Source organism: Scomber scombrus, chromosome 1, assembly GCF_963691925.1.
Source record: "Scomber scombrus chromosome 1, fScoSco1.1, whole genome shotgun sequence".
Lineage (NCBI taxonomy): Eukaryota > Metazoa > Chordata > Actinopteri > Scombriformes > Scombridae > Scomber > Scomber scombrus.
In genome coordinates, this window is record NC_084970.1 from 8,185,250 (window position 1) to 8,199,455 (window position 14,206).

Sequence of the window (14,206 nt, forward strand, 5' to 3'; positions counted from 1 at the left end):
TCTGTCTCTGATGGCCTTTCACAGTCACATCACAGTCTTTTATATTGTAGAGCAGAGGTGATGTCCAGTATTCATGCAATACTGTCAATGTTACTGTGAATGCTGATGTAATTCATGGGTCTCGGTTAGATGTGTAATTATAATGACCTTATACATTCATGCATGTGCGCACACACATGTACACACACACACATACCGTCTCCTCCTTCTCCTCCTCCTTCATTCCCTTCTCCGCCTCCCAGGCCAACAAATCAGTTTGGTCCTGAACCCTCCAACAGAGGGAGGCAGTTGTGAAAGAACTGAAGCAGAAATCAAGACCCGGGGGGCTGGAAACAAGAAAGAGTAAGAGAGAGAAGCAGGGACAAAGAGATACAGCGGAGAGAGATGAAATAAATGATGGAAGTCTTTTAAAAACTGCTTTTGAGTTATGATGAAACAGCAGTTACTCAAGTCAAACATGCTGATGGAAGAATTTAGGTTTTGATCAATTGCTCTTTGCTGTCATTATGTAGTCATTTTGTTTGCACATCATTATTTGTACGATTGCTCGTATTTTGATTCACTTTGGCAACAAGTGAAAGAGGGTGAAACACCAGGATAAAGTAGAGCATTGACTCCTGATTGAATGATACCACACAGTGGGTCAGTGATTGAATACTCTGTGTGTTTCTGTGTAACTGAGCCTGAGTGAACGTTCAGGAAATACGACCTGAATGCACTAAACTGCAGAAAATGTAGTTAACATTGACCCTAATGTGCTTCCTCCAATTCATTTTAGGCCAACATAGAGTGCTCGCTTCTGTTAATGTTACCAGCTTGAAAAAAGCTCTGATTAAAAATGAATCACTGGTGTATTCTAAACTTCCATTGCCTCGTTCACTTTAGCATTACAAGTGTAATGTTACTCTCATGGGATGGCAGCGTTTTAGCCACGCTAGAGGCATGGCAATGCTGCTTTAGCAGTCGGTCAGTCCACCACTTTGGTTCAAAGTGAAATATCTCTTAAACTATAAGATGGATGCTGAATTTTACACAGGCATTCACCATAACCAGAGGGTGAAGCCTACTGAGTTTGGAGATCCCATGAGTTTTCCTCTAGCACTATCATTGGGTTGAAACTTTTGTTGTTAAGTGAAATGTTTCCACAACCGTTGGATTGATTACTACTAAATTTGGTACAGATCTCCATACACTTTTCCTCTAGGCAGGCAAAAGTGTTCACCCATCTAGTGGACTATCTAAACATGTATGTAATGAATTGGCACAGCTTTTGAAAAAAACATTGATGGTTCCCATACAATGTATTCTCATGACTTTGATAATCTGCTGACTTTTGCTGCATTCCATTTACCTCAGAAGTTGGAAGTTGGAGCTGGGAATGACATCGCAGCCGAGTTTGAATCGTTCCAGTTAAGAAATCAGAAACCAGTTCTAGCCAGGTTAGCCATTGATAGCAATACCAGTTAATAAAAACACATTTCGCTGTATTTTGTGCATACAAACAGTTAGGGTTGCACATCTCTCTGTGATAAACGATTCGATATGCATCTAGATACACAGGTTACGATTCTATTCAAAAACGATATCCTTTTTTTACAGACCAATTCGATACGAATCGATTCGATACAGTGTAAGAACGATACGATTTGATTCTACGGTTAATATTTGTTGAAGATATTTTATCAAATATCGAAGCCAATTCTATGAAAGTGACAGTACAATATTTTCTTTTCAAATATGTAAAAGACCACATATCCCCAAGCATTGTGGCTTTATGGCACTGGCAAAAAAAAAAACAGAACAACAAATGTGACTCAATGTATTTATTTTTAGACATGGACCAAAAAAAAGTCTGGCTATGTCTCACTTATTGAACCGAATATCCGGTCGCATCGGTTTATCGTTCACAACCCTACAAACAGTGTAGCAACATGTCCACAGATAGAAGTTGGACAGTGCTCTGTGTACAACTGATTTAATGAGACACAAATAAGACAAAATGCTAATAAACAAGATATACCGAAAACTTTCATACTGTTAATGCATAGGACCACCATCTTGTATTTTGATGTTGGGGCTGGTGAGGTTCGTCCGACTTTCTGAGTTTGAAATTCGACTTCAGGGGGCGCTCCAGTTGAAATGTCCGACTGGTAACTTGAAAATACCGACTACCGAGTACAACTGGAATGCACCATTAAATTCTTGATACCAGCAGGTTGACATTTGTAGTTTAGGGTGAGATGTCCATAAAGACATTGGATGAATTGTCATGAAACATCTTTTTTTTTTTACTTGCCCCAGACTACATTCCCACCAGCCTCAGCAGTTATTTGTATTTACTACTAATTAGAAAATGTATGCTTACACGCTAAACTAAGATGGCACACATAGTAAACAATATTCCTGCTAAACCTCACTATTTTGGCATGCTGACTGAAATTAGCATTTAGCTCAAATCACCACAGTACACAGCCTGACAGAGACGCTAGATTGGCTGTACAGCGAAGAGATCACTGTTCCTCAGGTCCTGTTAGGTAAAATCAAAATTGTATAGAGTCACACTGGTTTGGGTCCTTCTGTTTTCAGCTACCTTTTTAGCTACTCAGCTAGACTCATACTGTGTGTCTGTGTGTGCATTGAACTGTTCATGTTCCATCTGCAGACTGAAAAATGTTTTTCTCTTGGGAGCACAATGAAGTAGCTGTCTATCTAGCTACCCAGCCAGCTATAAATATTTATAAATAGGGAATCATTCAGGTTCAATGCTGACTTTGAACCGATTCATTCCAGTTTGGTGATATATGCCTATTATGTAAAACCATGGCCAAATATTTTTATCTCAATTTATCACAGTGAACGAATTATATCTTATCAGCCCCAGTGACTAATAATTTACCTTTCTGCTAACCCCCACCAGTGCTAAAACACTTGTTGCCTCCCAGTATGATGGTGGGTCACATTAGTATGCAGAGGTGTCACTCGTAGCACTGATGTGCACAATCATCAAGCCGTTTTGTGGGCTGCAGTGGCTGAATGTGGCTCTCGGTCTCCTGTGTAATTTACATGCAAACTCTGCCAGATGCTCGACATTGGGGAATCGTTTCATATTCTAATGCCATGACAAGAAATATAGCCCTTGAGCATTTGGCTGCTGCTGTGCATATGTATGTACAGTATGTGTGTATGCGTGCGCTGTGATGCTTTTACTGCTGAGTTTAGGATGCAAACTACTTTCTGTAACAATGCCACCGCAAGCTTTTTATTTAGCCTCCCTGATTACATTTCCCTAAGAAGAATGAAACCCCAAACAGAGTGGAGGACTTGTACAGCCCCGAATATATACTCAGATTGCGCCATGCTTTGTTTTCAATTTGTGTTTGGGCACATAACAGGTAATAAAATGTGGGTCCCGGTTTTTTGGTAAAGATCCTGACTCTGTCATAGTCATAAATCAAAAAATAGAGCCGGGACAGCTCGGCTGTTGGATGATGTCGTTTTCCATCACTTTTCAGACTTGTGTAAAATTGCTTCGTCTGTCTTCAGGGAGCTTACAGGGTAATGTGTTGTCAAAGATATAAAAGCTGATAGGGCACTGTGGGAACAGAGTCAGAATAACAATCTCAGTGTTTTGTTTTATTATCATTCCGAACATCAAGACCACAGATATACAGCAGCACAAACTGTAATTGGTTCAGTGCTGTGTCATTGCAGATAATGTTCGGCGTGCTGTAGATGCTTGATTTTAGAGGACATACAAGTGGCTTCAGATACAATGACTGATAGGTTTACAGCAGATTTCAAATATGTGTTTATTCCCGTCTCGACTCGGCCGTCCTTCCCCTCAGTGTTCGCCCATTGTTTATACCACAATAAAGAGAGAGCACATTGAGCTGTGCGGGGCGGCTGTAAATTGTCGATAGCCTACGTTGCAGAGGACCATAAATATCAGCTGTCCTATAGTGCTCAGTATTTGTCACGGTTGGTCACCATCAACTGGAGAGGACACGAAATACAGTCCAGGAGTGTTTCACTGTGTAGAGACTTCTATTTGGAAGAAATAGCAGAGAAAAGGGGGTTAGCGTGGGTTTGCAGCTGGCTTGCACGGCAGTCACGTGTGCTCATCTGTGTGTGTGTGTGTATGTGTGGAGGGTGCGGGGGGGGGTTGAGGCCATTTGTCAGGAAAGCTATTTACATGTCTTCTTCAGTGCAGTGAGGGGAGTTGTCATCTGAGCTTTGCACATAACCTCAAGGCTTCTTCACACAATATTGGCATTTGGCAATTAACTGGCCTTATTATAGCGCTAATGCTGCCCCCATCCTGCGTACGTGCGCAGCGACTGCTACTAAACCAGCAGCCACAGCGCCTACACGGCTTTCAGTAATCATGTAAGGTGACTGTTTACGCACATATTTACGCCAGGGTTCTCATTTTAAGGTTCACGCTTAGAAGTGCTGGCTTAGCGATTCTGTCCACTTGCAGAGGCTTGTGTTAAGAAGCTACATCAGACGTTTGCATGCTTCAATTAATGTTGAATTTCAACTACAGAGCTTAAAGGCAAATGACTACCTTTAATAGATTTATGGAAAAAAAAGCATGTATGACAGTTATTCACTCACAAGCACAATGTTTGCCATGATTTCCGACCCCCACCCCACACACACACACACACACACACACACACACACACACACACACACACACACACACACACACACACACACACATGCACACACACACACACACACACGGGAACTTAATTCACTTCACATCCATCATTAACTAGAAGCTTGAGCCCTGCCTCAGTAAGTTATCCTTCCTGTGTTCTCTTGTTCATTTTACATGTCCTCAAGTTAATTCCACTCCTAATTAACTACCTCTGAAAGGAATCTGTGCAATAATTACCACAAGGAGGTGGAACGGAAGCAATCACACTTTGCACAATTTATTCCAGACCACAGGGAAAACCATACAGAGTGACTTGCTGCCTCGCTACCTACTTTTCTTTTCTTTTGGTCACCTTCAGCTCTCACTTTAAAATCAGAGACAAAAACAATCAGGGGGCAGCACAGGCCCCCACTGCTTTATTTTCTGTCTGGTCTGGTGTATTTTCAGAAATAATTATTCTAATAAAAAACAAAAAAGAGAAACGAGAGCTTGAATAAATAAACTGTGCAGGTGAGACCAGAACAGCCTGGAGGGTGTTGTTACAAAAAAAAGAAAAAGAAAAGAGCAGGGAGAATTAGGAGCAGACGTATAATGACACCTGAAGTCACCAATGAGGGGAATAGCACATAAACAAAGGCAGATTGATGCAAAGCTCCCAGAACCAGACTCAGCCAATATCCTCGGGTTTCTGAGACAACACCAGCAGTTCCCGTCCAATATCACAAATCACAAATTTGCCTCAGGGGCTTTACAATCTGTACAGGAAATACAACATCCTCTATTCTCAGACCCTTCCACACAACAGCACGGCACAGTCAAATGTCGGCTGCCACGTGGAGAAGTTGGACGTGTGCAGTTTTTCATCCAGTAGCTCAATGTAGCTGCTGCCTCCTGTTTCATTAGCAAAATTATCTTCAGATTATACTAAAAAAAAGTCTTGTGGAGATTTTTTGGATGAATCAGTAGCAGTAGTTTAATTTTGCTTTGATGTGGCGGAATAGAGAGAAGAGTAAACAGTGAGGATGTTATTAACAGGATCAAAAAGGAGATTGTATTTCAAGAAAATATTAATAATTATAAACTTGAATCCCAAGAAAAGTCTCATTCCAACAGGGTGTTCCCAATATTTCCCTATGCTCTGTCTGTGGCACTCAACCCCTCATTTATATACTGATGACTTTAGAGAAGGAATGAGAGGATCCTCGCTAGGTTTTGCTGTCTGAAAGCAAAAAGAGAAGGAGAAAAAACAGAGGTTAAGTTCAAGTGTCTGAAAAAAGCTTCATGCTGTATCATAAATGTTTAGACAGAGAAATAAATTAGATATCAAATTGAATAATCTTTGGCATTTGGCATTTTACAGCCACATCATAAATTGCACCTGTAGTGTGACACAGCGCACACACACACACATAGAGTCACAATAAAAAAAGCAGTAACACTCACTTCCATTCAAATGCAAGTGTTAAAATTGCAGAGGCCGTTACTTTTCTTTTTGTAGGTGGCGACATTAAGATTAGAAATTAGCTGGTTATAAATTGCGGTTGCTATGACTTATCTTACCTGTAGGTGGAGCAGGTGAGCATGTTTGCATTGACCAAACTTTCTCATTGTGGCTCATCTGCAGCCTGTAAAACGGTTGTTTTTCACACTTGCAGTGACATTTACTTTTTTCTTTTTTTTTTAGCTTTTGATTTTAATTCAGTGTCATTACGCTTATAAGCCTAGAGATAAAAGACTGCATGTGTCTGAAAGGTGGCTAGCTCAAAGGTTCGAGTGCTCTTTCAATCCATCACTGAGGCCTGGTCCGGCACTTTGACAATACCCTAATGAATGAGTCTATTTTAAAACCCGGGAGGGGAAGGCTGCGCTGTCTCTGCTCCTGTAGAGTAAATTAGATTGACTTCTAAACTCTGAGGAACAGATGATGCAAATGTCACACTTGATCAATTGATTTGGCTGAATTAGCTAATGCACCTGAGAACTGCACCTTACATAAACATAAAACATTTACTGGAACGCCACGAGCCGGGATTGCGGAACGTTAAAAGTGAAAGAACATTGAGTGATGCCGACCGGAGTGGCATGTCTGCAAAACAGTCACGGAGGAATTTCAGCCGGAGTGACATGTTTCTCACAGAAAAATAGAAGGGTGCTGGCAAAACAGACGAATGTGAGCAGTCAGATTTAACTAATCTTCAAAAGGCGGCACGCCACAGTGATCTAGGCCCTTTCCAGAAGAAAAAACATGAGACATACAGGTGTCTGTTACTCTGAGTGTGTTAAATAAAGGATTTCTCTCCCTGTAGTGCCATGTCCTTTGATGATCAATTACATGCTTGCCAAATTGTGTGTCAGATGCAGCTGCGTACGTATGAGGGAACCAGTCTGCATAAATCCACTTTCTAACAGAATATGCTGAAGTATTTCATGTAAGGAGATCAGAGCGGGTTTTTAAATTTCATGATTTGGATCCATTTTGTGTTAGAAGTTATTGCTTTTAGTTACTGTGACTCAACAGGTTGTCCTCTATTCATTCATAAGCTACTGATTACTTTCTCTACATCATGCAATTGACCAGAGTGCCAGAAATATTGCCTCTGAGTTGAATTTAGATGCATTAAAAACAGACAAATGGTCTTGAACGAGTGTCAAGTTATGTCCACAGGATCATGGCTATGAAAGGTTCTGGCTCGGTTGCAGCTCCATTGTGTGTCCAATGTCCACTGCAAATGTTTGAGAAGTGGAGCATCTGTTTTTCAGCAACCACATTTTTTCCCCCTTAATTTGCATTTTAAGAAATTATATAACACAATGATGCTGGAGTTACATAGCATAGTAAAGCAATTGACAACAACGAATAAGAAAGAAAAGGCAAGAAAGAAAAGAAAACAAAAAAGGTGACTAATTATTGTTCATCAGATATAATAGTTAAGTACATTAATACTTTTATATTTATTATCCTATTGTTAGGTCATTTTCCATATTTATGGTCAAGCAGAGGTCACAGTAAAGGCTGCGCTATCATCTTGGCAGAGACACATATTGTCTCTCTCTTTAAGACAATAAAGGCAATTGTCTGTGGTGTTTTGGGGAATGCAGGAGTCACTTTGATATCAGTGGCACAGCGTTGCTGTGGCACCCAAGGTCAGAGGATATGACTGTCTGACTCCCTAAACCCAGGGATGGGTAACTATGTTTCCTTGTTTGTAGAACAATGAAACAATAGGCAAATTCCATTACTGTAGATGCATTTAATATGGCATAGAGTATTTCTGTGAATTCTTAGAGACTACCCATGGAGGACAGTTTCCTCAGAATCGTGGTGGCATCATGCATAAGACGGGTGTATTGATAATACTTTGATTCTCCTTGGCCAAGCGTAAATAAACATTTTCAGCAAAAGACATCCTGGGTCCTGGACACTTTCTCCACTGATGAGGTTAAACACTAACAATCCAATTCTCCATAACACCTATATTAGGAAATGTGGTTGCTTAAAGTATTAGTCTAAGCAACCATATTTCCTAATATAGTTAAGAGTTGTTTTGCTGAGTATATTTTGTACATGTGTGCAGCTCATTTATAGGAGACAGACACCTATATTTTTGCCTGTTTCTTTCCCAGTCACCACTCATTTTAAACAATAACAATATAGCTCATCACATCTGTTTAGCTGTTGTTGTTATTATACTTTTTTATGATTTTAACATCATCTGAATTTTTCAGATGATGTTTCAATATTGAAACAATTACTTTTTCAGCCCTGCAGGGCAGCATCTTGGAAATGACTGCTAGTTAACAGATAGACTATGTGAGCTGCCATTATATAACTGTTTCATTCTTGTTTTGTTGTCTGATAACAGACAAGAATAGAGAAAAAACATGTAAAACAACTAAATGGTGATTTTGGCTGCATCAACACACAGTATGTGATCACAGCTGAGAATATCCCTCTCTCTGTCTCTCAGTTTCCTGCTTGATTCTCTTTCTCTCTACCTAATGACTTTATTGTGTAGGTGTTCAGATACCAATCGAAATCATTAAATATATATCATTAAATATTAATTTGAAGTCAACTGCCAATTACTGTCTGCATTTATGTGCAGTGTTTCTATGCTTCTGGGACGCGAGCGGCTCCAGCAAAAATAGACCCAGCACGTAAAGATAGCAGAGTGAGACACACACGTTAGGATTTATCTAATCTGATTTCAAGGTAGATGTTGCATTGTTTACATTTTTATCATCACACTTCTTTTACCCAAAGACTGTCATATTTACAAGTATAGAGATATTAAGAGTCAGAAGATTACCCAAAGCCCAGCTGTATGATCATTATCCAAAATCTGACTCAGCACAGTTGAAATGAGTCTTTGACAGGTCAGAGTGCATGACTGAATGTGCAGGTCGTATAAACCATGTACCAAAAAAATGAGGGGGATGAGACATGAAAAGAATGGAGAAATAGACGTCGGCTCACTTCATTTCCCACTTCTCTTGAATAAATCAAACTCGGTTTAATAAAGAGGAACTTTACCCTCAGGTTGATGTTTCGGGGTTGGGGGGGGAGTGGAAATGTCCAGTCTTGAATTTCATTCTGTGCACAGGCAACATCTCAGATGACAAAAAACTGTCTCAGAAGCCGCCGGGGTCTTTTCATCACTCAGGTAACATAAATGCAATTTTTAGGATGTTCTGAAAAAGTCCAATTTCCCTTCACTCCTCGGAAAAACCTTCATCGCCCAAGAAATCAAGAGGTAGTTTTTTTTTTTGTCTGCGTGTCGTTCGGAGCGCTGTGGTTTTGGAGAGAAGCCAGGCGCTCCCAGAGGCCTCATCGATCTGGCACCGGAGTCTGATCAGATGGCTTTTCATTCCATTTCATATATTGTATTAAAAGACAGAGCATAATACTAGCATCCTTTTGAGGTATCTTGTTTCATTTTTTTTTTTGAAGACTTTAACCCATGACTCATCATTCTGTGCAATGATTTTGTCTCAAGTGTAGTGATGTTTGAAGCTCTATTCTCTAGTATACTACACGTATATATCTTTGCATGCTTTCTGAGTAGTGGAGGGTCAGAGGCATCAGCAGAGATTTAGAGCTTTAGCGTGCCAGTAGTCCCCAGTGGAGGGGCCGGCAGTCCCCCCCAGTGAGGACCTACGCTCTGCTGTGCACATCTCTCCAATAAAGCGGGTGCTCAGGTATGAAAGTGCTGCATAACGACAAATGTTGTAAATAAATTGCTGCTCACATGTGTCACTTCATCACGCCCCGCCTCCACCCGCCCCACTGCGGCTGAGGGTCTATAATTTGATATGACTGGGTCTTGATTACTATTTACTGTGTTGTCAAGGTGAGGGAGAGACTCAGCTTTGTAGGTAAACAGATTCCCTGTCACCGCTTCACTGAATCAGCTACTGTTGGTTGTTGACACTATATCCACTTGCCACTGTATTTCCCCATCCCTCTCATCTCGCTTTCATCCCCTCTGAAGATTGCAGTTGTCAGGGCTCTGTGTTGCTTTTGACACAGCAGTGATAAAACTGTAAACTGGATCACACTGGCTGACAGTAAATCATGTCAGGGACTTTTTGAATTTTGATTAGAGAAAGGAATTTATGGCGGTTATTGACAGGTATGTGTTGTATGACGCCATAAATCCATCAGGCAGAGACTCCAGACTCGCTGCTCAGGGGCAATGCCTGCACTGATAATGATTTAACTGTATGTTGATATTTGAATGTGGGTGGGTGTATTAATGAATTCAAGAATCAATCAATATTTTTTAATGGTTGGATGGCTTTTTGGTTCAGTAAACACATTGAATGTGTATTTCACTATTATATCGCTTTAATTACTTATGTTGCTGTACCCAGACTAGTCTCTTATGTGTTCTTATGTGTAATATTTTAGTGTATTTCAGTGTTCAATATGTCAATTCATTTAGACATGAGTTAATTAGTGTGGGAGGTTTCTACATAACCAGTTAAGTTCATTTATTCTGTATATTTTCTTGTTATTTCTACAATTTTGTTATGGTTTATGTGAAGGCAACTGTAGTCTATATCCCTATTTTAGAAGTCAATCTCATATAGTCAACAGGAAAAAAACTATTTTAATAATGAGTTCATCTTTCTGCAAAAATGCCAAAAATGTGCTGTTTTCTTCTTCTCAGATGTGATGAAATATGTTTTTTTTTGTCATACACGAAATTAATCTTAATATATTTTGGTTTTGGACTGTTAGTCAAACAAAACAAAACATTTGTAGACGTTTTTCACTATTTTATTACATTTTAATCTAACGCACTATTAATCCACCATCTGAGACAATAAACATGAGATAATTGATACTGAAAATAATCCTTAGCTGTAGCCCTAAACTCATTTTTCTGTCTCCTTCCAGGTCCAGTAGCTGTGATCAGTGGTGAGGAAGACTCTGCCAGCCCTCTTCATCATGTCAACCATGGGATTATTACCCCCTGTACTCTGGACGCGGGTCCTGATGCGGTTGTCATAGGGATGACTCGCATTCCTGTGGTGGAAAATCCTCAGTACTTTAGACATGGACACAACTGCAACAAGCCAACCACCCGTAAGTACATTTCAGTCATTTCGCTGCCACTTTATAGCAGTGGAAATGTGTCCCTCATTACCACTGGTACACATCATTCAACCTTCCTTTATGGAGATTTAAATGGAGAATGGGGCTGAGCATAATAAAGCTGTATGAAGTCATTGTACTGTCAGACACTTCACGTGAGAACCGCAAACAGCCACCAACTGTTGTGCAGTATAAAGAAAAGTGTAGCGTCTGGTCAGAGATATCTAATAGCACCATGTTCACTGTTGTATCTCTCTTTGCTGTTTATCTTTACAATGAGAAGTGCCGCGGCCCCTCGGGACTATCGTATAATTTAGTGTCATCTACAAAGTTAGTGTGATCATATGGTGTTAGCATCTGGTGGCACAGTTCCATTCGCCTTATATGGGATCTGTTTAGACAAAAGCAGCCTTCTGTATATCCCAGCTTCTGGTATTATGACAGCCCCCCTCCCCACCTCCCTCGCTCTCCCTTGAGACTCATGTCCCAGGTTGGGGGAAAGACAAGACTACTTTAAGGCCTAATTACTCACAATTACATCAACTGCTCAAGAGAATCAGCAGAAAACAACTTTGCCAGCAGCCAGCCGCAGCCTGGCGCCTGCTGCTTCCCTTTCAGATGATACCAGTCAAACCAACCGGATTTAGTCAGAGAGAAGACTCCTTTCCTGTCTCACACTAGATCAGGCGTTTCCCCGCTCCCTCGCTCCCGTTCAGCTCCGTTATGCTTTGTTTACATCTTGGCTCTCTCTCAAAATGGCCGTCGGTCAGGCTACAGAAGTTGACTTCTGAGTGGGAGCCAATGAGAAGGAAGGAAATCCCATTTAGAGGTGATAAATAAATGACGGGTCTTATGTATTATGAATCGCATGAATTGTTAATGGCCCTACGGTGACTGATTTATAACCTCTCATGCCTGGCACAGGAGATCGGATTGCGGGCTAATGAATAAATGACAGTGGGCACAAATGAAACTTTTTTTTTCCTGATCACCGTGCTGCACCTGGAATTGAAAGCCAGACCTCGAACGTGCAGCGTAACGGAGATTTTAAAGATAACAGCTCAACCAAACGGCCCCCACATCAGAACGCAGTGTTCCTTTGCCTTTTTAGATTGAATTCTACATGAAAAAGGACAAAGTCAACAGCCACCGTAGGAAATGAACCCTAAATTCATCACAAGGTCATAATGGCCACTGCTTTCTGCCGTCGGCTGGAAAAACAAAATGGCTCTGAACGGCTTCTGTCTGTGCCGATCATTTCACTGAATATGAATGTATTGTTTACCCCCAGGACACACACACACACGGGGAGAGGAAATGTGTATCTGTGTGTATAGCTGCAGTGCGTGTGTAGGTGTACGATAGTGAAAATGAATATGTGCATGCACGTGGATATAGACTTACTGGTGTAGGTAGAATCATATTTCACCCTATTTTTCTATACCTTCTATGTGATTTGGTAAGTGTCTTCGGTCAGGGAGCCTTTGGGTGTCCCTGGGGCCTCTTTGGTCCCCGTTGTCCTGCTTGCCTTGCTCAGCATGATTGTTTTGCAGCTTCATGTGTTAACCGAAGAGCTCCACTCAGCTCAGATACCGTATGGCTGCTTTATTGATGGTCGGCCACCAATCCATAATATATTCATTCATTTACTTGAAAGCTTCTTATCCAGGTCGCTGCCAGGGTGTCTCACACACATGCACACACACACACACACACACACACACACACACACACACACACACACACACACACACACACACAAACACACATATACAAACACACATCTCTCCTTAGTCCAATCCAGCAGCAGTCACACCAGAACACACACATCCATAAATTTAAACACACCCACACTTCTCCTTACCTAACAGTATGTCCATCAGGAGTTTACTAATGTGATGGTCAGTCCCAGTCTGCTTCTACCACCAGCCCCCTTGGTAATTTATAGTGTTCCTCCCTGTCATGCTCTGTGTGCATTGTCAAATCAGCTCCACCAACAACAGTGAGGAGGAGGAACAGCCTGCTGCTGCTGCTGCTGCTGTCTACCGTGCTGGCTTTTGTTAAAACAGCTGCAAGTGATTGGAAATCGCCTGCTGCACGGCTCACACCAGTGATTCCAGTGCGCCTTACCAGCTGTTGATCTTAAAGTCAATCCTAGCAAAAAATATAAATATATATGTATATTGTATTGGTTAAATCTGTCTCGTCCCACACATCAGTGTTGGAGAGAGGACAGACTGAGCACACATTATCTCAGCTGTGAGGTCATGGCACCTTAGAACAGTGAAACTGCGGCCAGCATTCCCACACTGCAGGGAAAACTTTTTTTTTTAATTACATAAATATCATCCAATAGTAGCTGCCCTCCAGTTGAACCGGCGACCTGCGCACATGCAGTTGCACAGAGGCTGGTATGTGAATTGAGGGCTCTGACGCCAATTTAAAAACATGAAGTGCCATCACGGAATTGGTTCATCTTTTGGATGAACCGGTGGCCTCGACTTTGGCTGCGGTAAACAGGCGAGCCGTGACTGATTAGAACGCTCATTGAGATCAGGATTTTTTTTTTTTTTCACGCCAAGCTGAAAAAGGCCAATCCTGGGGAAATGTAGCCGCATTAGCGAGATAAAGGCAGAAAGGCAAAGGACAATTCTTTAACCTAATGACAGATCCATATCTAGTTGGATCCGCTGTCTCCCAGCAAGTGGCTTTGTTTTATCACTCAGCTTGCTATTTTAATTACGGATTTGTCACATCCCGCTGGCCAAAATTAGACAATTGCTTTTGATGTTTGAGTATGGCGCATAGCCTTTCATTATATCCATGCTATTAGCGATATCACACGTGGGCACAGCTCGGACAACCCCCTCTCTGTCCCCTCTGCTTTGGGTGTAACAGAGACATAATTATGCTCAAGGTGATGTTTTTGAAGATGAAAA

General features: G+C 41.2%; 1 protein-coding gene across 5 annotated transcripts in view; it reads left to right on the top strand.

Annotated features, from left to right (window-relative positions):
* Positions 1 to 14,206, top strand: part of ntrk3b (neurotrophic tyrosine kinase, receptor, type 3b) — a 180,625-nt gene that overhangs the window by 130,427 nt on the left and 35,992 nt on the right. For all 5 annotated transcript variants that reach the window (XM_062441058.1, XM_062441110.1, XM_062441082.1 and 2 more), the window contains one exon: positions 11,070 to 11,258. In XM_062441058.1, coding sequence (XP_062297042.1) covers positions 11,070 to 11,258 — 189 coding nt within the window. The remainder of the gene's footprint in view (positions 1 to 11,069; positions 11,259 to 14,206) is intronic.